Raw genomic sequence first — 24,627 nt, 5'->3', positions numbered from 1 at the left:
GCTAATTAAATTCAAACCTGTTGGCAATGATGCTATGAGTGCTTCTAATTTTCTTTCTTTTTCCAACGTTTGTTCTTTTTCACCATGGGAATCGCTACACTGCTGGACATCAATCCTAGTTCTTCGCAGCCAGTCAAATGCATCCCCATATACTTGCTTGTAATTTTCATGTTCTTTCACCTGTTCTTCAAGTGTCTGCAAAGTAAAAATGTGCTCTTAAGGTTTACGCTGCACCAAACTTTGGTTTATGAAAGAAAATGTGTCTGCCAACATCATGTGTGTGTATCACAATGACTGAAATGATAACAGTGTATGTAAGGGAAATTAAAGTACACAAAAAGAAAAATGGTCTCTAGTAGGATTTAGTCCACATACTACACATTTGTTGAATCACATTCTGCTCCAGGTATCATAAGCATGAGACAGTAAAATGAATAATATTCACAGGTGGTATTAACAATTTGGTGAGTTATAACTGTATAATATCTTAATCTTTACATGAAAGAGATAAGAACAAGGATGAGACCCACACTATTAACATTAAAAAATTTACATCACAGGTATCTGTCCTCCAATACTTACTGAAATGGCTTTTGAGGCAGTTGCTTGCAGCTGCTTATATTTCTCAAGGCTACTACGAACATCAGCAGCAGGCAAAGAGGGTTGTTCATTTACTCTACTTTGAATGCGTTCTGCCACATCACCATGACTGATTATCTCACGCTGTAAACTGCGGAGCTTCTCCAATGCAGCACGTTTTTCACTCAGCTCATTTCGGAAACCTTCAGGTTGCAGTTTCTGCTCTATTTCATCCAACCATTCCTTCAGAAGTTTATGAGCCTAAAACAAACATACCAGAAAAACAAATTCTTCCGTGATGTTCTCTCTATGTATTACAAAAATTATTGATTAAAATAAAGTTAGGGTTCTTGTTTGCTGGTTTATGAAAATCAGCTAATGCAAAATGCAAGTCCCCCCCAGCTGCTCCCCTCAAACAGTTCCAACAAGAAATACATTTAAATAATCAATTAAAATAAGAATTTATTTTGTAGTAGACACCAGCACATTATAGTTTACATTGAGATGCTGCTTATGATCTGTGGTACAATTCAGAGTAATGTGATAGATATGCTAATTATAGTCCCAGGTTGGTTAGAGACAAAAAGTAAAAAAGGAAGATTAGCATTTAATAGCCCATTAATAACAACAAGCTTACTAAATGGCCAAGGAAAATGAATGTGCCGTCTCAAAAGGACATGCCTAACATTTGTCTGTAACTGCTTTAGGGGAACTACAAAAGCTTGGATGGCCAGAGGGGATTTGAAACCTGCTCTTCCCAAATGTACATCCACTGCCCTAACCACTGGACCACAGCACTTGGTACTGCTTCTCTACTACATTAGAGACAAATGTTATTGTGTGTAGGTATGCACGATCGTAAGAAAACATCCACTGTACTAAAAAATTATTTTTATGACTGTTCTGCTTCATTTTGAACACGTGGGAACCATATTCACTGGCTAACAAAACTTTGCGGGTATTTGAATAGTTCAGTTTATTTTAAAAAGTTTATAAAGTAGAGATATGTTACTTGAGTTGTGATGATAGTCACCAATGAGTTTCTAGTGTGCTGAATTCCAGTTCCACCAAGAAAATTAACTGTACATTGTTACAGTACACTTGAAAACAACTATCAAACTCATTCATTTGAGAGTCATTTATGAATATTTTTTTCTTCTTTTTGGTATCCTACCAGGTGGTACGTTTACTGAATATTTACCGAATAAATTTTATATGTAATTAAAAAGGTTAATAAATTTCATATGTAATTTAAAAAGTCATATATTCTGAAAACTAAGAAACCTGTGGAAATAAGCCCTATACCAATTTGGAGCTGTACTGATTTGAAGATGAAGACTGGTATCTTAATTGTGGATTTGTGATGATGAGGGATGGATTTGTTTCCTACAACACAATTAAGTCAAAATAGCCACCAAGTTATACAGGTCTTTTTTCCCCCCCACAGTACTTCAGGAAAATCATTGCCAATGGAACTAATTAACTTAACCATGTAAGTGATATATTACTTTGAAGAATATAGCATATTCTCTACAATAATCTGAAATTAAATTCTGATTTATTATTATCCGAATGAAGACAACAAAACCACAAGTTTTATCAGAAATTTTCAGAATTTCACAACATATTTAAGTTCAAAAGACAAAAGTATGGCTGTAATTACAAGATATGTCACAAAACGTGTAGACAAACAACTTATGAACACAACAGTACACAATTGTAGCACATATACACTGCCACAGTGGTGCATAGGGAGAGTGGGCATGCAAGCACTGCAAACATGATTTGATGCATAATGAATTAAGTACCACACTGGATGTAGATTAGTTCACAGAGTAGTCAAATATGAAATGGAAGCAGATCTGAGTGTGAATGAAGATTTTACTGTGGCTTTACCTTGACATTTGAATAAAAATACAATAGTAAAATTCCTCTTGCTTTTTACACAAGCAGTGATGTATTGAAATCACTGAGGCTGCGTATCAAGAAATTCTTCAATGGTGATCTGGGGATTGACAAAGAAAAGTAGCACTTTTGGCAAAAGCTGAAGCAATTTGTTTGCCAGATAAGTTGTTACCATAAGTAAACTTTATGTCTCCTACTGTATACCACAATCCTGGGATCAAGATCAGTATCCAGCCTTAAAATAGTGAAAAATAAAATAAAATAAAAGTTTGATTTAAGACATTCCACACTTTTAAGATAATGGCAGTGCGCCTGACAGTGCCTACCTGCCATCCTTTCTACACATGCCGTAAGAGCAATATAAAGAGAACCCCATACAACTCACAAACCTTATTTTATTGCCCACAGGTTGTTACCAAACATAAAAACAACAACAAGAAAGAGAAATGATGAGATAGATAGGGGAGGGGGGGGGGGGGGGGGGGGAAAGCTTTCAAACTGCTGATACAATGTTGTTATGCAGGGTGAAGAAAAATTTGTGCACTCAGGCTTCGCAGCGCTACTCCTCACATTCCAGCAATAAAAAAATGTCTCTCATAAAATTTCGTCCTGCGAGTACATTTAGCAGAAAAACAACGTTAAAGAGTGGCAATCTGGCAACACTGTAACCACATGTATGGTAACTACCTCTGAAGGCACAATTTAGTCTTGTTGTACAGTTGGTGCAGTGGGTAGAGTTTTGAGTTAGCATGCAGGACGTCAATGGTTCAATCCTGGGTTGAGGCATATGTTTTTTATTTTCTAAATGTAGTCCAGGTGGTACGGTATCTGGCATCTTAATCATCAACAGCGATTGCAGCGGTCCTCTAGAAAACATTTGCACTTACATACTACAATTGTAGAAATGGAAGATTGGGCAGCTTTGAAAGAAGCCCTTTCCATGTCATGGGTGTGAATTTACTCAAACCACTTCATCTACTAGATGCGAAACCTGCTTCCTTTATGGCCTCCTCCTATGGTCCCATAGATTAGTACCAACTATTATTCTTGCCTCGTTCAGGTCCATTACATTTCATTAGGGCCTTTTGTTACCAGTAGGACTAGCAATATGCTTTGTGAATAATGTCCAAATTCGGTTACTATTTGTATGTGTTATTGCCATGGTCCCACTAATTATGCCTTTCAGCATTGAGTCGTAACCACATGCTGTTTAGTACGTATCTCAATGCATTATTATTATTATTATTATTATTATTATTATTATTATTATTATTCTACTCATGGGATTGAGGAAACATCATGTCTATTACCATTAGAGAAACACTGTAATTCAAAACTGAACATTTCACAATTAGCAGTGTCAGGATGAATCATGCAGAACAATATCTGCTAGAGGGATAAAGTGTGTTAGCTGGAACAGCACACAGGATTGATAGCTTTTTTAATCTGTATGCACTGTCCACCAGACAGGGACTCCACCATCACGTGACAGAGGTCATCCAATTACTCCAGCTACTGAGGAAGAACCTCAGTGAAGTACAAGTTGCATAGCAAGGCAGCTGCGTGTCATGCAATGCACGGTCGTTAACATGCTGCATGAGCAAGAGCTGCACCCCTCTCATTAAGCCTTCATGTAACACCTGCATCCTGCAGATTGCCATCAGCGGAATGCAATTCTGTGAATGGTTCAACAACAGTAAGCCAACGATGACTTCTAGAATACCGTAATATGGTCAGATGAAGCAGCATTCATTCATGAGGGTGTCTTCAATATGCACAATGCTCACCATTGGTGTGAGGTTAACCCACGCATCACCTGCGACCACGGATATCAAGTTCACTTTAGTATCAATGTCTGGGCCAGAATATTGGGGATAGGTGATTGGACCCCTACATATTGCCTGACTGGTTGACTGCACGAAGGTATCAAACATTCCTCTCAAACTATCTGCCTGATGCGCTAGAAGATGTTCCACTGCATGTTCAGTGGAGGATATGGTTCCAACATGATGGTGCACCTCCACATTTTGGAATTAATTTGTGACAGTATTTGGACAGAACATTTTGAGAGAAATGGCTCAGATGTGGAGGTCCAGTTGTGTGGCCACCACCTTCACCTGATCTACATCCCCCCGATTTCTTTCTGTGGGAACACCTGCAGGAGCATGTGTACTTTACTCCGCCAATGAATGTGGAAGAAATGGTAGCGGGTGTTCAACTACTCTTGTTACTGTGGACAGCTTTGCTGTGAAGGGTCCAGAGCTGTATGATCTGGTGGGTTGCGCAATCTTTGGACATATAGGGAGGTCACTTTTAGCATCTGTTGTTCTGAGGACAATGTATTCTGTTGTGAAGGTCATGCGGGCATTAATATTGACATTATTATTGTCACTGGTTGCTAATGTGCGAAATCTGTGTACTGTGCTATCATCTTTACCATCTCGAAATTGATATTGTTTTTGTAGTTATTCTGTCCTATGATAGGTCATTTGTTTCAACTGTCTATTTCTTATTTGTCTAACCACATATTTGTTATGTTCAGCATTAAAAAATGGTGTAAATTTAGGATACATGTGACCAAAGAAATGGTGTATATTACAGTGTGAAATGTCAAAAAAATGCCCCAACCCAGGATCAAACCCTTGACTTCCTACAACTAACCCAAAACTACACCCACTGCACCAACTCTACAGCACAACTAAAATGTGTTGTCAGAGGTAGTTACCATACATGTGGTTACAGTGTTGCCAGACTGCCACTCTTTAACGTGCTTTTTCTGCTGGATGTACTTTCTGGACGAAATGTTGTGAAAGACTTTTTTTTTATCGCAGGCATGTGAGGAGTTGCGCTCTGAAGCCCGAGTGCACAAATTTCGCTTCACCCTGTACATCACTAACAAAGGACTAAGTCAGAACAATACACTTAACATGTATTTACACACAGAAAGATTATCACTGATTAATATCAGCCATATGTGTGTATGGAACAGGTTTGAATCCAAATTACATACCTTCTGTATTTCTTCTAAATGAGCAGCTCTTGCTGTGAGCACCTGCCTAACTTCTTGCACATCTGACATGAGCTTCTCAAACTCTTGTTTAATATTTTCTGTATCTTCCTGGATCTTAGCTGCCCCGTTTTGCTCGGTATTCAAAATCACCTTTTCTTTTAGTTCAAGCACATACCTAAAACAATATTTACAAATATGTAAGTTTTCAAACAGACTCACAGTTACTGCCCTGTCTTTATTCATCTCCTCAGGGAGTTGTCCCCATTTTGCCATGCTAATAACCCCCCCCCCCCCCCATCTTCCCTCTCTTTTGTTATGCAACTTACCACTTACCATTACTTTCTTGTTTTCTCCATACTTCCTGTTACTCCAAATTATTCATATCAAACTTTCAAAAAAAAGTGTGTGTGTGTGTGTGTGTGTGTGTGTGTGTGTGTGTGTGTGTGTGTGTGCCTTTCCATTAACATTACTATTTAGCAGTTTACACATAGTTGTTTCAGAGGGTTATTTTTATAATATTACCTCTTAATTTCAGCATCATTATTATATTTTCAAAATGGAAAACATATTGCAGGATAAATCTCATACTTAGCAGGATGACCTATCATTGTGGATCACTTAAACGCAGTGACAGTCAGATTTATGATGGTACCTAAGTGGACATAATGTTTTGCATTTGGAACACGTCTTTTGCATTTAGGTGTCAGTGTTTACACTGTACTGATGCCAACCCTCTATTTCTTTATGTTTTGTATCAGTCTCTTGATCTCTTCCTACTAGGGACACACACATCCCAAATTAGCTGGTCTTGGACAAGCCAATGCACATTCCCATCAGTCTATAGCTACTCCTGCTGAAGGTGTTCCCCATACATATATTTCCTTGTCTGTTGTAATAAATCTTGATTTTGTAGTACATTTGGCCACTTAAAATCAATTTAGTGTTATGATTAAAAAATAGATTTTCCAATGAAAACTTATAGCTTTCTAGTCAGTTTTCGAGCCAGAATATGTAAATATTTTATAGTAGGACTCTTTTAAAATTACAGCTTCCATCTGAAATGTCAACAGCAAGTTTCTTTCGTCTTTTTTTATGAATATTTTTTTCTGTCTTTTGTCTAACTTGATATAGTTTTTTTGATTATTTTTATCCGTTGTCACACCTCCAGCCTGTATGGCCTTAGTATAAGCAATAGCCTCAACAGTCTGTTATGGTTTTAAAGCAATGGCATCATTTTCATATTCATTCTACTTCAGTCTTCCACTCTTAAGCATAAATAAATTTGTTAACATTGATCATTATAAACAACAGTATCACTGAGGGTGAGTGCACCCCACTGGAAGTTACTGAGAAATAGGTGTAAAGTGAATCCATGAGAAACTATTCGTTTTATTGTGAACTACAACATAGTCACAGAGTTCAACAAGTGGCAATTCTAAACAAAACTGCTGTACATCTCATTCTTTAGAAAGAAGTTTGCACTGGGGTAAGGTTCATAAAATGTATTTCAAACACTTTCAATGGTATCTACTGTCTTCTCTCTTAATAGTTTCTTTGATTATTTCTTACTTTTGAATATACTGGCTACAACCTAACTTTCTAATTTTGGCCAGGTACATACCTGAGCTTATTATGGCCCTGCTCAAGTGATTGTCTAATGCCTTTGACTGTCTGAAGCTTGTTGTTGACTTCATTGAGTGTGCTGGGTATTTCTTGACACTCATTAAGACGATCTCGTGTTCGATCCAACCAGTCTTGGCATTCCTGATATAATGTATTATGCTGCTGATGCTCCTAAAAGAAACAAATCAATATCAAATAACTGGATTTTCCACTGGACATCGACATATATGAATATTAATGGAAAATGAATAATGTTGATTACATACAATGCTCCACAGAATCAGGGATTTTTAGCTGGAGCTGAGAAGCCTTTAACCTGCACACGACACAGCTACCCGTACATGGGAAGTCTAGTTAAACAGAATCAGATGACGTATTTCTTAACATGTCTTTGAAGTAGATACTCAGCTGGTATTATTATAATTTGGCTGCTGACTAGACTTGTGCTCATAAGTTAACAAAGAACATTCTTTGTTGTAGAGACAGCTGAGAATAGCTGGCAAAGTTCAATTAATAATCAGTTTATCATAACAAAAAGTGTGAGTTTGTATATGAATTCTCATTGACTACATAATAGTGGCTGTTGATACAACAAACTACATTCTTAACATATTTCATGCTGAATGCTGCCAACATTCCTCCATGAAACATGAAAGTAACAGCAGTTACCCCATTATAAAAGATCTACTATTGACGGTGTGACAAGACACAATTGATAATGAATACATTATTGTTCATAAAGACTTGCAGCCACAGAGAATGTTTCACACTTCTGTTACAATGGTTGATCAAAACATTAATGGATTTAAAATGGAAAATAATTGTGGCATGACTATATTTAAGACAGATGTACCCACAGTAGTATGAAACAAAAAGAAGTTTATGAATAGCCGGAGTATGTCATTGTATGATCATCATATTATGGTAATTAACTGATTATCATGTTTGCATTCAAACAAATAAATATCCTCTTCTTCCGATACAAAAAAGGGAATAATGAAAACTATACCTGATAATGCAGCTCAAGTCTTCGCATGATTTCTTTTGCCAGCGATAATAAAGCATTATACTTTGTTGTCATCTGGGTAACAGCGTTGCTTATTCTTGTGTCTGCACATGTTTCCAACAGCATCTGAGCCTTCATGTTCAGTCGATCCAGTTCCTTTTGCCAATCAAATAGGGTCTGAAGATGGACCTGAAGAAACACATTTTTCAATGAGAGCAAAGTAAAACACAATACTGACTGAAGTGGTCTGTTTGCCTATATTATACATTAACATTAGGAAACAACTCTACTTACCTGGAACTGTTCAAGGACATTTTTCTTCTCTTCAAGGCTATCCTGTAATTTATTAAATGTCTGGACTAACTGTTCAGTCTGTGTCAACCAGTCAGATGCTTCCTGATACTGGTCCTCATACTCTGTCCACTTGACGATTCCCACTTCAAGGAGGCCTTTAACTTGATTGAGAGACTCCCTAGAGCAAATTACAGTACATATTAGACATTCAAGTAATAACAATGTCATGTTTTTTGATTGTATATTTAAGCCTCATGTCACAGAAGTGGTATCGCAACAAGTTGTTGGGTTGGGTTGTTTGGGGGAAGAGACCAAACAGCGAGGTCATTGGATTAGGGAAGGGTGGGTAAGGAAGTTGGCCATGCCCTTCCAAAGGAACCAACCTGGCATTTGCCTGGAGCGATTTAGGGAAATCATGGAAAACCTAAATCAGGAGGGTCAGATGCGGGATTGAACCATTGCCATTCCAAATGCAAGTCCAGTGTGCTAATCACTGCACCACCTCGCTCGGTCAACAAGTTGTAACAAAGCCTTTTAAAAAGTATTTTCTGTCTGTTATCATCTCTCTCTCTTTTCGTTTTTTTCCTACCATCCAACACATGTTTAATATTAGCATGTTTAATAGTAGCTTAATTTATCAGTTCTTTTATAGTGTTCAGTGCATGCTTATGACCACCAGATATTAGTTTACTACTTTGTCGATCGCATCTGCAGGTGGGAATTGTCAGTCCTGCTACTAGAGCACATCTAGCTGCCCTACACCATTAGTTCAGTAATTTGTCACTAGTTTTCGGTTACGGAAAGCATTCCATTACAAACAATTTCACATTATGAGTATTCTTGATTGTATATCTGTGATTTAAGAGTTACCAACTTTATTTTACTGTGTAGCCAACTGTAGCCTTCTGTTTCAACAACCCAACCACAATGCAGATATGTTTACATTCTCTACGTGCCTCTTCAATTGGTGAGTTACTGTGTAACATATTCAAATATATATGGTTGTGTACATAAGTTAGTTTGGTTGTAATTTAGTTCGCCAGTATTTTACTATCCCCACTTGCTTTCTTTTCATACAAATCACTTTCTTTTTTTTTTTTTGTACAGATCATCTGATGATAACTTGGTAATAATACAGTGTCAGTTATGATAGTACTTGTGTGACCTGAAACTGAAATACATTTTTTTTTTTTTTTTTTTTTTTTTTTTTTTTTTTTTGTGGTGTTGAAAAAAGTGAGACAGTCAGCGTATTTCCCTAAGGCAGTATGCACAGTCTATGGAATGTCACTATTATTTGCAGAAACAAGTTAATGACTTCATATTATTTTTTATCAGTGTAAATTCAATCATATTTCCTGGAGACAGCTAAAGATCAAAACTGTCAAGGAGAAAGGGCAGAACATCTGGATCAGGTTATGTCTGATTCCAATGGGGCTTTGAATTTAGTACTGAACTATGGACTTTTTCCTTATCTCTTTGGACACCACAGCAAATTGTTGCTTATTAATGCAGGCAGACTTGCTGATTTTTTCCAACCTTGTATACTTAATAGCAGGCTGTAACAGAAATTTATTCACCAATTTGTCAAGATGCATCTCAACTGTCCACACATAAAATACAATGCTCAACTCAAATGCAATTTACATCCCAAGAATTTATCAACAGTGCTTCACTCAAAAATAATGTATAAGCATAAATGTATCCCTTTAAGACAATGAAGTAGCTGCGTTCACAAACTGAGGGACACCTACATTCATCTCTCATATATAATAATCTTCATTTCTGAAAAATTTTGGTGGTCTTCTACTTTCTCAATTTACAGTCACCTCTGAGATTCTGCCACTAACATGTTTGTCACTTTACCCATAAAAAAGTATCTAATTGCCAATTTCCAAGTCTTATCCCTATGAGTTTTGAAAACTGTAACACACTATAGGAATTCTAAAGACAACTGGCTGACAGAGCTGTTACAGCTCCAGCAGAAGCTAACATACTGAAATGAATAAAATGTGTTGTTTATTTGAACAATTTGTGTTACTCCCACTGCTGCTAAAAACGCTGTTGCACACCACCTTGAAACACAGCATACTGATATTCTTATTGGTCTTTAACTATTTCCAGCAAAATAATAAACATAAAAATTATTTTAAAGAACAACAATATTGAGCAAAGTGACAGCACAGTACTTTACAGATTGTTATTCATAAATAACCAACTTACACATATGTGTCAAATTCCTCCTGTAGGAGAGCTACTTCTTCCTCAATAACTTCTTTGTCTTCAGAATCAGCACCTTCACAGGCAGCATTTCCTTGTTCCAGAGCTTTCTCCAATTTCTGTTGGCCTTCCTCCATTTCGCTTTCGAGAATCTATAAATAAAGAGATAGAAGCTATAAAATGAGTATATATAACTGAATTATTTAACATGATAGAAAAAATAACACTAAATGCAAAATTTTAAGCCCTTATTTCTGTTTTTACTTTCTATTAGTAGCTTGATCAAAATCACAGTGATTAAGTAAGAGGCCGACATTAATTAAGCCTGTAATTACAAGAGGAACTCGATGTCTTTGTCGTAGTCAGCACAGAAAGCTTTAAGGTGGGTGCCAATTTTAGCAAGAGAAGATGGTGCCAGGGAATGATATTTCACAATGTTTTACAAATGGTATTGATGGGCTAGTCCAACTTCAGAATAAAAAGTTGAACTAATTGCTGTTTTTTGTGTCTTAGTGTATTTCAACAAATGAACTTCCTCAAGAATCACTCAATGTACTACTCTCTGGAGCAATAATACTATTCCATGCACTCAAATTTTCTAAATCTTAATAATGTCTTCCAACTTTATGCAGTACAATAACAGGACTCATCTGGAACCTGGACAAAAATCCTAAATTGTTCTCTCTGTCATAGTTGCATGTTATTATAAAGCAGTTCAAAACTTACAAAAATTATTACAAAGGCCTTGTGCAGTTTAGAATCTCTGCTTGTGGACCAGTAAAAGGTAAAGCTCACATTTTCAAACACTAATCTGTCAAGCAATCGAATTATTTTGTCAGAATAGATAGGGATACAAACTTTATGTTTTACAGAATACAACACCTTTGAAGCAGTAGCATAACCCAGCGAGAATGTTTGTGTTTACGTGATCAATAGAGTGAGCAAATGAGCAGAGTATAACACATAATCTGAAATTACTGACTATCTGTAGCACTCTATAAATAACTGAGTTTCTTTTATTTTTATGTTGAAAACATTTTGACACTGAATCAATGCCACATCTCTAAATACTGATAGTGATCATGCATAAAAGTATTAATGCATGGTAATTGCAAAATGATACATATGATAATGGTTTGGAGAAATTGCATGAAAAATTAAGCTTCTGGAATTGATGTTTATAATTTGTTGAATGGACAGGAGCTGAATCATACAATGTAAAGAAAGTTTTTAAAAAACAGTTAAATAAAATATTACAAGGACTATATAGTGTCACAAAACTTTAGATACCATTCATTCTCCTGCCAATGGTGTAGTTACAGGTAACATCCAATTTGGCTACACATTATATTTGTATGGTAAAGTTGACAGATACAGTACTGTGTTTTAAAGGACTAGTATTTGATATATTTCATTTTTCTTTCACAAAGGTTTACTTCTGGTTGTTGCTTATTTTCTATTTATTTCATGTGAGGCAAACTAGTGCCACGCCAACTGAGGTCTGTCCATTACATGTTGTGGAATAGCTGCTATTATGCCTGTCATTTGGGCCAGAGACGCTGACAGGATGGGATTCATGAAACTGCTCAGACACTGCTGATCTGTTTCTTAAACAATAGTAACTGTTAACTGTTTTTTCACTGGAAGAAGTTATCACGCAAGGAAATAAGACTTGTTAATTGCCATTGGGCAAAATATAACATTGATTTTACTAAAATATGTACATGTATATTCATTAGCAGAAATAACTGGACTGTCTTTTTTACATAATAGTAATGAAAAAGATGTTGGAATTAAACATTTTCTCAATTAGTTTCCTGCTCCCTTTTAAGAGGGAGAAGAGAGGGAGGGAGGGAGGGAGAGTATTATGTTGTCAGAACTATCAATCGCTATGCCACAGCTTGTTTACTGGAGGAATAAAGGAACAAACTTATTGTCTGGTTCTATCGCTAGATGTTGGTTGTCTTTTATTTGCTTGGTTACCTTCACATGTTGCAAAATGGCTACTCTGCAGCAGAAATCATTTAATGTTCTCGAATTTGCAAAGTGTAATTCTCTGATTAGAATGCAAAGACATTTCACATTGAGATGCCAAATGGACCTTCTGAATGGATGGAACGGTTGCAGATGGTACTGAAAGTTTGTAGACATATTTCTGATGAAAATGTCACATGAATTCAAACAACTTTCCAACATAGTCATATAAAATCAATTCTTCATGCCAGATGGCATGTCTGTTAGACAGTTATCAAATTTAATAGTTTTCAGTGGTGTTTCGTGCTGTTTGTGGCAAAATAATGATTTAATAAAGTTTTGGAAACATTTGCTCACTGTGTGTTTTAGAGTTTTCTGTGCGTTGAAGTTGTTTAGCAAATTTTGTGCTTAAGTTTTCAGCTGATGTTTCTTATTGTTTCTAGTGAAATATTTTATTTAATTTTCATTTAGTATTTTAACTTCGTTGAGTGTTCCAGTGGCCGCTTGAATTTTTGATATTAGCTAATAATTTTGTGAAGTTTTGTTGATATTGGTATTAGCTGTGGTGTAGTCGTATTAATACAAGTAGTTGCTTTCTTAGTCGACAGAGAATTTTGAGACTGCTATTGTTAGTTCCATAAATAGTTCTACTAGTGTAACTGAAATTAGGTAACACAGATGTATAGTTTTTGCAGTAACTGTAAAATTTTACCATGAGTGAGAAGTGTGGGCTCTGTCGTAGGTTTGTGAGTAGTGGGTTACAGTGTGAGATTTGTCCAAAGTATTTCCATTGGAGTGAATGCAATGGGGAAGCCAGTGGGCATTCTAGTGAGATCCTCTCCTGGGAATACAAAATCTGTAGTGTAGTAGAAGCAAGTTGATAAAGGAGCAGGAGCATAAAATCTGTGCCCTTCAGGTGCAGTTACAAAGCACAAAGGAGGAACTAGATAGGTTGAGGAGGGTGAAGGGTGGTGGGGAATGGGAATTCGCAGTTGGCAAGAAGGCAGCTAAGAGGAGGAGGTATTCACAGTTATCCTTTGCATATATGCAATAGATTTGACCTACTGTCAGAGTTGAGTGGAGAGGAGCCTCTTGTAGCTGTAGATGTAGGGAACATGCAGCAGTCCTCAGCAGTTAGGAGGCCTAAGTCAGTTGCAAAGTCTAACAGAAAGAAGGAGGTTCTGCTGTTAGGTACTTCGCATGGTAGAGGTGTGGGCCAGCAGTTGCAGGAAGTGTTGGGGAATGAGTACCAGGTCACCAGCATTGTGAAGCCTAGTGCAGGGTTGGCTCAGGTGACTGACAGCGTAGGGGAGTTATGTAGGAATATCACGAAGGAGGATCAGGTAGTAATAGTGGACAGAGCAGGGAACAGTCTTGATAGGGACGGAGAATATGATGTAGGTGGTGACCTGGTAAAGATAGCTATTCAAACTGGTGGCACTAATGTACATTTCATGCAACTGTTTCAGCGTCATGATCGGCCTCATGTTAATGCGGCTGTTAGATGCGTTAACATGGGGCTGGAGGGAGCACTGATGGCAGACGGCATGGGTCACATTTCAGTGGTGCCTGTTGGGTCTATCAGTAGATCGGGTTACACAAGGCATGGCCTGCACCTCAATAGGTATGGGAAGGGGAGGCTGGCAAAGTTTAAAGGTGACAGTGTAGTAGGTAGTGGTGGGATCACTCATGGAAAAATTCCTGTAGTAGTTGGTGTTGGAGCTGCAGCTTTTTTAGATTTAAGTCAGCTGATAGGTATACCTGCTTAAAGGAAGTCCCTCTGACTAAGGGTTCACCGTTGGAGGACGTAATGTTTCCAAGTAGAGACGGAATTAGCATACTTCATCAAAATATAAGAGGTATTAGAGATAAAGTTAGTGAACTGCTTATAGATGTTGACTCTGAAATTATTGTTATATCAGAGCACCACTTAAATAACTTGACAATTCAGAGGCTTCCTTTATTAGGATACAAATTATCTGGCTGTTTCTCAAGGAGTTCTTTGCATGTACGTAAAAAACAATATTCCATTTGAGTCCATATACGTATGCCAGCACTGCACTGAACAGATTTTTGAATGTTGTGCAGGAGCAGTTGAATTTAGTGGAACGAGCAGTTGAATTTAGTGGAACTAAACTTCTAATTGTTGTTGGTTACAGATCCCCTAACTATGACTTCAGAGCATTTCTTCTCAAGCTAGAGACAGTTCTTGAATCACTTTGTAGGAAGTACCAGAAAATAGTTATGTGTGGTGACTTCAATATAAATTTTGTATGTGATGGTGCAAGAAAAAGGATGTTGGTAGATCTCCTAAATTCATATGATCTGATGCAGACGGTGTTTTTTCCAACTAGGGTGCAGGGGAACAGTAGCACAGCCATAGACAATATTTTGATTCATTCCTCATTACTAGATGGACATTATGCATTATGTTACACTCCTGGAAATGGAAAAAAGAACACATTGACACCGGTGTGTCAGACCCACCATACTTGCTCCAGACACTGCGAGAGGGCTGTACAAGCAATGATCACACGCACGGCACAGCGGACACACCAGGAACCGCGGTGTTGGCCGTCGAATGGCGCTAGCTGCGCAGCATTTGTGCACCGCCGCCGTCAGTGTCAGCCAGTTTGCCGTGGCATACGGAGCTCCATCGCAGTCTTTAACACTGGTAGCATGCCGCGACAGCGTGGACGTGAACCGTATGTGCAGTTGACGGACTTTGAGCGAGGGCGTATAGTGGGCATGCGGGAGGCCGGGTGGACGTACCGCCGAATTGCTCAACACGTGGGGCGTGAGGTCTCCACAGTACATCGATGTTGTCGCCAGTGGTCGGCGGAAGGTGCACGTGCCTGTCGACCTGGGACCGGACCGCAGCGACGCACGGATGCACGCCAAGACCGTAGGATCCTACGCAGTGCCGTAGGGGACCGCACCGCCACTTCCCAGCAAATTAGGGACACTGTTGCTCCTGGGGTATCGGCGAGGACCATTCGCAACCGTCTCCATGAAGCTGGGCTACGGTCCCGCACACCGTTAGGCCGTCTTCCGCTCACGCCCCAACATCGTGCAGCCCGCCTCCAGTGGTGTCGCGACAGGTGTGAATGGAGGGACGAATGGAGACGTGTCGTCTTCAGCAATGAGAGTCGCTTCTGCCTTGGTGCCAATGATGGTCGTATGCGTGTTTGGCGCCATGCAGGTGAGCGCCACAATCAGAACTGCATACGACCGAGGCACACAGGGTCAACACCCGGCATCATGGTGTGGGGAGCGATCTCCTACACTGGCCGTACACCACTGGTGATCGTCGAGGGGACACTGAATAGTGCACGGTACATCCAAACCATCATCGAACCCATCGTTCTACCATTCCTAGACCGGCAAGGGAACTTGCTGTTCCAACAGGACAATGCACGTCCACATGTATCCCGTGCCACCCAACATGCTCTAGAAGGTGTAAGTCAACTACCCTGGCCAGCAAGATCTCCGGATCTGTCCCCCATTGAGCATGTTTGGGACTGGATGAAGCGTCGTCTCACGCGGTCTGCACGTCCAGCACGAACGCTGGTCCAACTGAGGCGCCAGGTGGAAATGGCATGGCAAGCCGTTCCACAGGACTACATCCAGCATCTCTACGATCATCTCCATGGGAGAATAGCAGCCTGCATTGCTGCGAAAGGTGGATATACACTGTACTAGTGCTGACATTGTGCATGCTCTGTTGCCTGTGTCTATGTGCCTGTGGTTCTGTCAGTGTGATCATGTGATGTATCTGACCCCAGGAATGTGTCAATAAAGTTTCCCCTTCCTGGGACAATGAATTCACGGTGTTCTTATTTCAATTTCCAGGAGTGTAGTAAAAGGGTGAATGGCCTTTCAGACCACAGACCACAAATTTTAACACTAAAAGGCTTTTGTACTCAAACAAATGTCACATATAATTACAAACTATGTAGGAAAGTTAATCCAACAGCAACAGAGAATTTTTTAAAACCTTGTCAAGGAACAAGAGTGACAGGATGTTTATAGTGCCGATGAAATAGGTGATAAATATAATGCTTTCCTTAACACATTTCTGATGCTCTTGAGAGTTGCTTCCTATTAGAATGTTCTAAATGGGGTACTAGGGCTGACTAGTGGGATAAGGACAGCATGTAGAACAAAGTGGGAATTATATCAAAATGTTAGAAGTAGTCACAATCAAGCTACAGTAACCCATTACAAACAGTATTGTCAGGCGCTTAAAAATGTTATTCGGAAGGCAAAGAGTATGTGGTATGCAAATAGAACAGCTAACTCACAGGATAAAATTAACCATATGGTCAGTTGTGAAGGAAGTGTCTGGTCAGCAGCACAAGGTCAACGATATAAAGTCAGTACGTAGTAAAAATATTTCTGTTACTGATAAATCAGATATATGTACAATATTTAACAATCATTTTCTGAGCATTGCTGGTGAATTAAATATAAACTTAGTTTCTGCAAGGAATCTCATAATTTCCTTGGCAAATACCTTTCCGTGATTAATGTCTGAAATACTCCTCTGTGATACAGACAAGGGGGACATTGAGTCAATAATTAAATCACTGAATGCTAAGGGCTCTCATGGATATGATGGAGTGCCTAGCAGAATATTAAAGTACTGTGCTGCACATGTTAGCCCTGGTATTTAGCCATATTTGTAATTTTTCTTTAGGAATGGTCAGTTTCCTGAATGATTAAAGTATTCAGCAGTAAAGCGGCTTTATAAAAAGGGAGAAAGGGATAATGTAGATAATTTTAGACCTATTTCTGTGCTATCAGTGTTTGCTAAAGTTATTGAAAAGGCCGTGTATGTGAGGATAATTGATCATTTTATATCACACGGTTTGCTATCAAATGTACAGTTCAGCTTTATATGTCATTTAACAACTGAAAATGCCATATTCTCTTTTCTCTGTGAGGTGCTGGATGGGTTAGACAAAAGGTTTCAAACAATAGGCATATTTTTTTGATTTAAGTAAGGCGTTTGATTTTGTTGATCACAAAATATTGCTCCAGAGGTTGGACCGTTACAGAATACGGAGAGTAGCTCACAATTGGTTCACCTCTTACTTTAGCAACAGACAGCAAAAGGTCATTAATCACAGTGTTGAGAATGGCTGTGACGTGGGGTCTGAGTGGGGTATGGTGAAGTGGGGGTTGCCCCAGGGATCAGTGTTGGGCCAATACCGTTCCTCATTTATATAAATGATATATTCCGGAGGTAAAATAGTCCCCCATTCGGATCTCCGGGCGGGGACTACTCAAGAGGATGTCGTTATCAGGAGAAAGAAAACTGGCGTTCTACGGATCGGAGCGTGGAATGTCAGATCCCTTAATCGGGCAGGTAGGTTAGAAAATTTAAAAAGGGAAATGGATAGGTTGAAGTTAGATATAGTGGGAATTAGTGAAGTTCGGTGGCAGGAGGAACAAGACTTCTGGTCAAGTGACTACAGGCTTATAAACACAAAATCAAATAGGGGTAATGCAGGAGTAGGTTTAATAATGAATAGGAAAATAGGAATGCGGGTAAGCTATTACAAACAGCATAGTGAACGCATTATTGTGACCAAGATAGATACGAAGCCCACACCTACTACAGTAGTACAAGTTTATATGCCAACTAGCTCTGCAGATGACGAAGAAATTGAAGAAATGTATGATGAAATAAAAGAAATTATTCAGATAGTGAAGGGAGACGAAAATTTAATAGTCATGGGTGACTGGAATTCGAGTGTAGGAAAAGGGAGAGAAGGAAACATAGTAGGTGAATATGGATTGGGGCTAAGAAATGAAAGAGGAAGCCGCCTGGTAGAATTTTGCACAGAGCACAACATAATCATAGCTAACACTTGGTTTAAGAATCATGAAAGAAGGTTGTATACATGGAAGAACCCTGGAGATACTAAAAGGTATCAGATAGATTATATAATGGTAAGACAGAGATTTAGGAACCAGGTTTTAAATTGTAAGACATTTCCAGGGGCAGATGTGGACTCTGACCACAATCTATTGGTTATGACCTGTAGATTAAAACTGAAGAAACTGCAAAAAGGTGGGAATTTAAGGAGATGGGACCTGGATAAACTGAAAGAACCAGAGGTTGTAGAGAGTTTCAGGGAGAGCATAAGGGAAGAATTGACAGGAATGGGGGAAAGAAATACAGTAGAAGAAGAATGGGTAGCTTTGAGGGATGAAGTAGTGAAGGCAACAGAGGATCAAGTAGGTAAAAAGACGAGGGCTAGTAGAGATCCTTGGGTAACCGAAGAAATATTGAATTTAATTGATGAAAGGAGAAAATATAAAAATGCAGTAAATGAAACAGGCAAAAAGGAATACAAACGTCTCAAAAATGAGATCAACAGGAAGTGCAAAATGGCTAAGCAGGGATGGCTAGAGGACAAATGTAAGGATGTAGAAGCTTATCTCACTAAGGGTAAGATAGATACTGCCTACAGGAAAATTAAAGAGACCTTTGGAGATAAGAGAATGACTTGTATGAATATCAAGAGCTCAGATGGAAACCAAGTTCTAAGCAAAGAAGGGAAAGCAGAAAGATGGAAGGAGTATATAGAGGGTCTATACAAGGGCGATGTACTTGAGGACAATATTATGGAAATGGAAGAGGATGTAGATGAAGATGAAATGGGAGATACGATACTGCGTGAAGAGTTTGACAGAGCACTGAAAGACCTGAGTCGAAACAAGGCCCCCGGAGTAGACAACATTCCATTGGAACTACTGATGGCCTTGGGAGAGCCAGTCCTGACAAAACTCTACCATCTGGTGAGCAAGATGTATGAAACAGGCGAAATACCCTCAGACTTCAAGAAGAATATAATAATTCCAATCCCAAAGAAAGCAGGTGTTGACAGATGTGAAAATTACCGAACTATCAGTTTAATAAGTCACAGCTGCAAAATACTAACGCGAATTCCTTACAGACGAATGGAAAAACTAGTAGAAGCCAACCTCGGGGAAGATCAGTTTGGATTCTGTAGAAATATTGGAACACGTGAGGCAATACTGACCCTACGACTTATCTTAGAAGAAAGATTAAGGAAAGGCAAACCTACGTTTCTAGCATTTGTAGACTTAGAGAAAGCTTTTGACAATGTTGACTGGAATACTCTCTTTCAAATTCTAAAGGTGGCAGGGGTAAAAAACGGAGCGAAAGGCTATTTACAATTTGTACAGAAACCAGATGGCAGTTATAAGAGTCGAGGGACATGAAAGGGAAGCAGTGGTTGGGAAGGGAGTAAGACAGGGTTGTAGCCTCTCCCCGATGTTGTTCAATCTGTATATTGAGCAAGCAGTAAAGGAAACAAAAGAAAAATTCGGAGTAGGTATTAAAATCCATGGAGAAGAAATAAAAACTTTGAGGTTCGCCGATGACATTGTAATTCTGTCAGAGACAGCAAAGGACTTGGAAGTGCAGTTGAATGGAATGGATAGTGTCTTGAAAGGAGGATATAAGATGAACATCAACAAAAGCAAAACGAGGATAATGGAATGTAGTCAAATTAAGTCGGGTGATGCTGAGGGAATTGGATTAGGAAATGAGACACTTAAAGTAGTAAAGGAGTTTTGCTATTTGGGGAGCAAAATAACTGATGAGGGTCGAAGTAGAGAAGATATAAAATGTAGACTGGCAATGGCAAGGAAAGCATTTCTGAAGAAGAAAAATTTGTTAACATCGAGTATAGATTTAAGTGTCAGGAAGTCATTTCTGAAAGTATTTGTATGGAGTGTAGCCATGTATGGAAGTGAAGCATGGGCGATAAATAGTTTGGACAAGAAGAGAATAGAAGCTTTCGAAATGTGGTGCTACAGAAGAATGTTGAAGATTAGATGGGTAGATCACATAAGTAATGAGGAAGTATTGAATAGGATTGGGGAGAAGAGAAGTTTGTGGCACAACTTGACCAGAAGACGGGATTGGTTGGTAGGACATGTTCTGAGGCATCAAGGGATCACCAATTTAGGATTGGAGGGCAGTGTGGAGGGTAAAAATCGTAGAGGGAGACCAAGAGATGAGTACACTAAGCAGATTCAGAAGGATGTAGGTTGCAGTAGGTACTGGGAGATGAAGAAGCTTGCACAGGATAGAGTAGCATGGAAAGCTGCATCAAACCAGTCTCAGGACTGAAGACCACAACAACAACAGCATGCCCTCTAGAATAATGGGTAACTCTAACATATTTCTGTTTGCTGATGATACTAGCTTGGTAGTAAAAGATGTGTGCAACATTGGCTTGGTTTCAAATAGTGCAGTTCATGACCTAAGTTCATGGCTTTTAGAAAATAAATTAATGCTAAAGCACATTATGGCTCTGTTTTTACAGTTTCTAACACACCATTCAACAAAACCTGATGTTTTAATTTCACAGAATGGGCATATGATTAGTGAAATGGATATGTTCAAATTTCTAGGTGTTCATACAGATAGTAGATTGTTGTGGAAAGCCCACGTTCAGGATCTTGTTCAAAGACATAATGCTGCCATTTTTACTATTCGAAAGGTATCTGAAGAGAGTGATTGTTCAACACGAAAATTAGTCCACTTTGCTTATTTTCATTTGCTTATGTCTTATGGTATTATATTTTGGGATAACTCTTCCCATTCCAAAAGTATATTTTTGGCTCAGAAACGGACGATTCGGGCAACAAGTGGTGTAAGTTCACAAACCTCTTGTTGACGCCTGTTCATGAGTCTGGGTATTTTGACATTGGCCTCTCTCTCTCTCTCTCTCTCTCTCTCTCTCTCTCTCTCTCTCTCTATATATATATATATATATATAACAAAGATGATGTGACTTACCAAATGAAAGTGCTGGCAGGTCGACAGACACACAAACGAACACAAACATACACACAAAATTCAAGCTTTCGCAACAAACTGTTGCCTCATCAGGAAAGAGGGAAGGAGAGGGAAAGACGAAAGGATGTGGGTTTTAAGGGAGAGGGTAAGGAGTCATTCCAATCCCGGGAGCGGAAAGACTTACCTTAGGGGGAAAAAAGGACGGGTATACACTCGCACACACACACATATCCATCCACACATATACAGACACAAGCAGACATCTCACAAGCAGACATATTTAAAGACAAAGAGTTTGGGCAGAGATGTCAGTCGAGGCGGAAGTGAAGAAGCAAAGATGATGTTGAATGACAGGTGAGGTATGAGTGGCGGCAACTTGAAATTAGCGGAGATTGAGGCCTGGTGGGTAACGGGAAGAGAGGATATATTGAAGAGCAAGTTCCCATCTCCGGAGTTCGGATAGGTTGGTGTTGGTGGGAAGTATCCAGATAATCCGGACGGTGTAACACTGTGCCAAGATGTGCTGGCCGTGCACCAAGGCATGTTTAGCCACAGGGTGATCCTCATTACCAACAAACACTGTCTGCCTGTGTCCATTCATGCGAATGGACAGTTTGTTGCTGGTCATTCCCACATAGAATGCATCACAGTGTAGGCAGGTCAGTTGGTAAATCACGTGGGTGCTTTCACATGTGGCTCTGCCTTTGATCGTGTACACCTTCTGGGTTACAGGACTGGAGTAGGTGGTGGTGGGAGGGTGCATGGGACAGGTTTTACACCGGGGGCGGTTACAAGGATAGGAGCCAGAGGGTAGGGAAGGTGGTTTGGGGATTTCATAGGGATGAACTAACAGGTTACGAAGGTTAGGTGGACGGCCGAAAGACACTCTTGGTGGAGTGGGGAGGATTTCATGAAGGATGGATCTCATTTCAGGGCAGGATTTGAGGAAGTCGTATCCCTGCTGGAGAGCCACATTCATAGTCTGGTCCAGTCCTGGAAAGTATCCTGTCACAAGTGGGGCACTTTTGTGGTTCTTCTGTGGGGGATTCTGGGTTCGAGGGGATGAGGAGGTGGCTCTGGTTATTTGCTTCTGTACCAGGTCGGGAGGGTAGTTGCGAGATGCGAAAGCTGTTGTCAGGTTGTTGGTGTAATGGTTCAGGAATCCGGACTGGAGCAGATTCGTTTGCCACGAAGACCTAGGCTGTAGGGAAGGGACCGTTTGATGTGGAATGGGTGGCAGCTGTCATAATGGAGGTACTGTTGCTTGTTGGTGGGTTTGACGTGGACGGACGTGTGAAGCTGGCCATTGGACAGGTGGAGGTCAACGTCAAGGAAAGTGGCATGGGATTTGGAGTAGGACCAGGTGAATCTGATGGAACCAAAGGAGTTGAGGTTGGAGAGGAAATCCTGGAGTTCTTCTTCACTGTGAGTCCAGATCATAAAGATGTCATCAATAAATCTGTACCAAACTTTGGGTTGGCAGGCCTGGGTAACCAAGAAGGCTTCCTCTAAGCGACTCATGAATAGGTTGGCGTACGAGGGGGCCATCCTGGTACCCATGACTATTCCCTTTAATTGTTGGTATGTCTGGCCTTCAAAAGTGAAGGCCCCCTGCAAAACCTTTCACCTGACACCATCAACCTCCTGACCCCATATATAAACAAAGATGATGTGACTTACCGAACGAAAGTGCTGGCAGGTCGATACACACACAAACAAACACAAACATACACACGAAATTCAAGCTTTCGCAACAAATGGTTGCTTCATCAGGAAAGAGGGAAGGAGAGGGAAAGACAAAAGGATGTGGGTTTTAAGGGAGAGGGTAAGGAGTCATTCCAATCCCGGGAGTGGAAAGACTTACCTTAGGGGGAAAAAAGGACAGGTATACACTCGCGCGCACACACACACACATATCCATCCGCACATACACAGACACAAGCAGACATTTGTAAAGGCAAAGAGTTCCATGACCTTGGAGATTTGCTCCTCAATTTGGTCCTACGGAACTTGATGTGTAAATAAAATAAAATAAATGAGAGTTACAATTGCCTACAACAATAATTTGGTATGTTCCAAGACTTCGGCTGGTTATGAAGTCGTCCAAATTACAGCTGTTACAAATATGTGGTTTTTTCTTATAAGTATATAATTGACAGTTATAACACTTTTGCATTTATGAGCCATTCTTCTTTGATAGAAACACGGTTAAAGGCAGCAGTATCTTGCTATGTTACGAAACTGATTGGTTCCAGAGCTGAACGATGACAACTTTATTTATCAACAAGATGGGGTACCCCTCCTGGTGTTGCAAAGTGCATGAAAATCTGAATGACACTCTACCAAGCCACTGGATTGGTCATCAAACAGCTGGTGACTTAGCACTTCTCAGCTGACCTCCATGTCACTGGATTTGATGTCCTGTGAATTATTCCTATGAGGTTTCATTAAGGGCAACATTTATGCACCAACACTATCACAGAACACAGAAGTGTTGAAGAAGCAGATCTGTACTGCCATAACATCAGTGATGATGAACACGCTTATGTGGATATGGGAGAAATTTGAGTATTAATATGATATTGTCCGTCACTGATGGAGGATATACTGAACATCTTTAATCTAAACTTGACAGATTTGTAAATATGTGTTCGAAGTTTTCTAGCTGTTTGTCATACAATTTAATAAATATATTCATCCAGATGAACAAAAATAGCACTTCCATATTTATCGTGCGGTCTTTCAATGGCAAGGAGCATTCCGTTATTTTTGGCCTCCACATATCGTCACTACTGTGTGTCTCCTGTACACACAGTACCTAGCACTGGTGTTGACTGCATAGATCTTGTAGCAGCTCTTCTTTGGCTGCTGTTATGCCTTCTATTTTAACAGATACAACAGTTAACTGTGGCCCTGAAAATCAGCTTAAACGAAAGGACTCAAGTGTGTGCTTTCTATTTGAGAAACAGGGAAGTTACTCATAAGTTGATGATAGTATGGTCAGGAGTTTAGTTACAACACTGGTCAACTCCAAAAATACCTCAGAGTGACGCTGGACAGATCTATTACCTTCAAGAGACACTGCATGAACTGCAAGTTGAAAGTTTGCAGCACAAACAATCTCTTAAGAAAATTGGCAGGGGCACAGTGATGCAATCAACATAAAACCATCCA

The 24,627-nt window shown here is 39.5% G+C and overlaps 1 protein-coding gene across 1 annotated transcript in view; it reads right to left on the bottom strand.

Annotated features, from left to right (window-relative positions):
- The window catches only part of LOC126194652 (muscle-specific protein 300 kDa), a 607,158-nt gene that overhangs the window by 240,786 nt on the left and 341,745 nt on the right, over nt 1–24,627 (bottom strand). Inside the window, exons 64-70 of the mRNA XM_049932837.1 lie at nt 10,638–10,786; nt 8,418–8,595; nt 8,127–8,312; nt 7,116–7,288; nt 5,495–5,669; nt 583–840; nt 18–195 (exon numbers count right to left, since the gene is read on the bottom strand). Of these exons, the coding sequence (XP_049788794.1) occupies nt 18–195; nt 583–840; nt 5,495–5,669; nt 7,116–7,288; nt 8,127–8,312; nt 8,418–8,595; nt 10,638–10,786 (1,297 nt within the window). The remainder of the gene's footprint in view (nt 1–17; nt 196–582; nt 841–5,494; nt 5,670–7,115; nt 7,289–8,126; nt 8,313–8,417; nt 8,596–10,637; nt 10,787–24,627) is intronic.

The sequence above is a fragment of the Schistocerca nitens genome, chromosome 7 (assembly GCF_023898315.1).
Source record: "Schistocerca nitens isolate TAMUIC-IGC-003100 chromosome 7, iqSchNite1.1, whole genome shotgun sequence".
Taxonomy (NCBI): domain Eukaryota; kingdom Metazoa; phylum Arthropoda; class Insecta; order Orthoptera; family Acrididae; genus Schistocerca; species Schistocerca nitens.
Note: the sequence above shows the minus strand (reverse complement) of the source record. Positions and strands in the feature narration are given on the sequence as shown.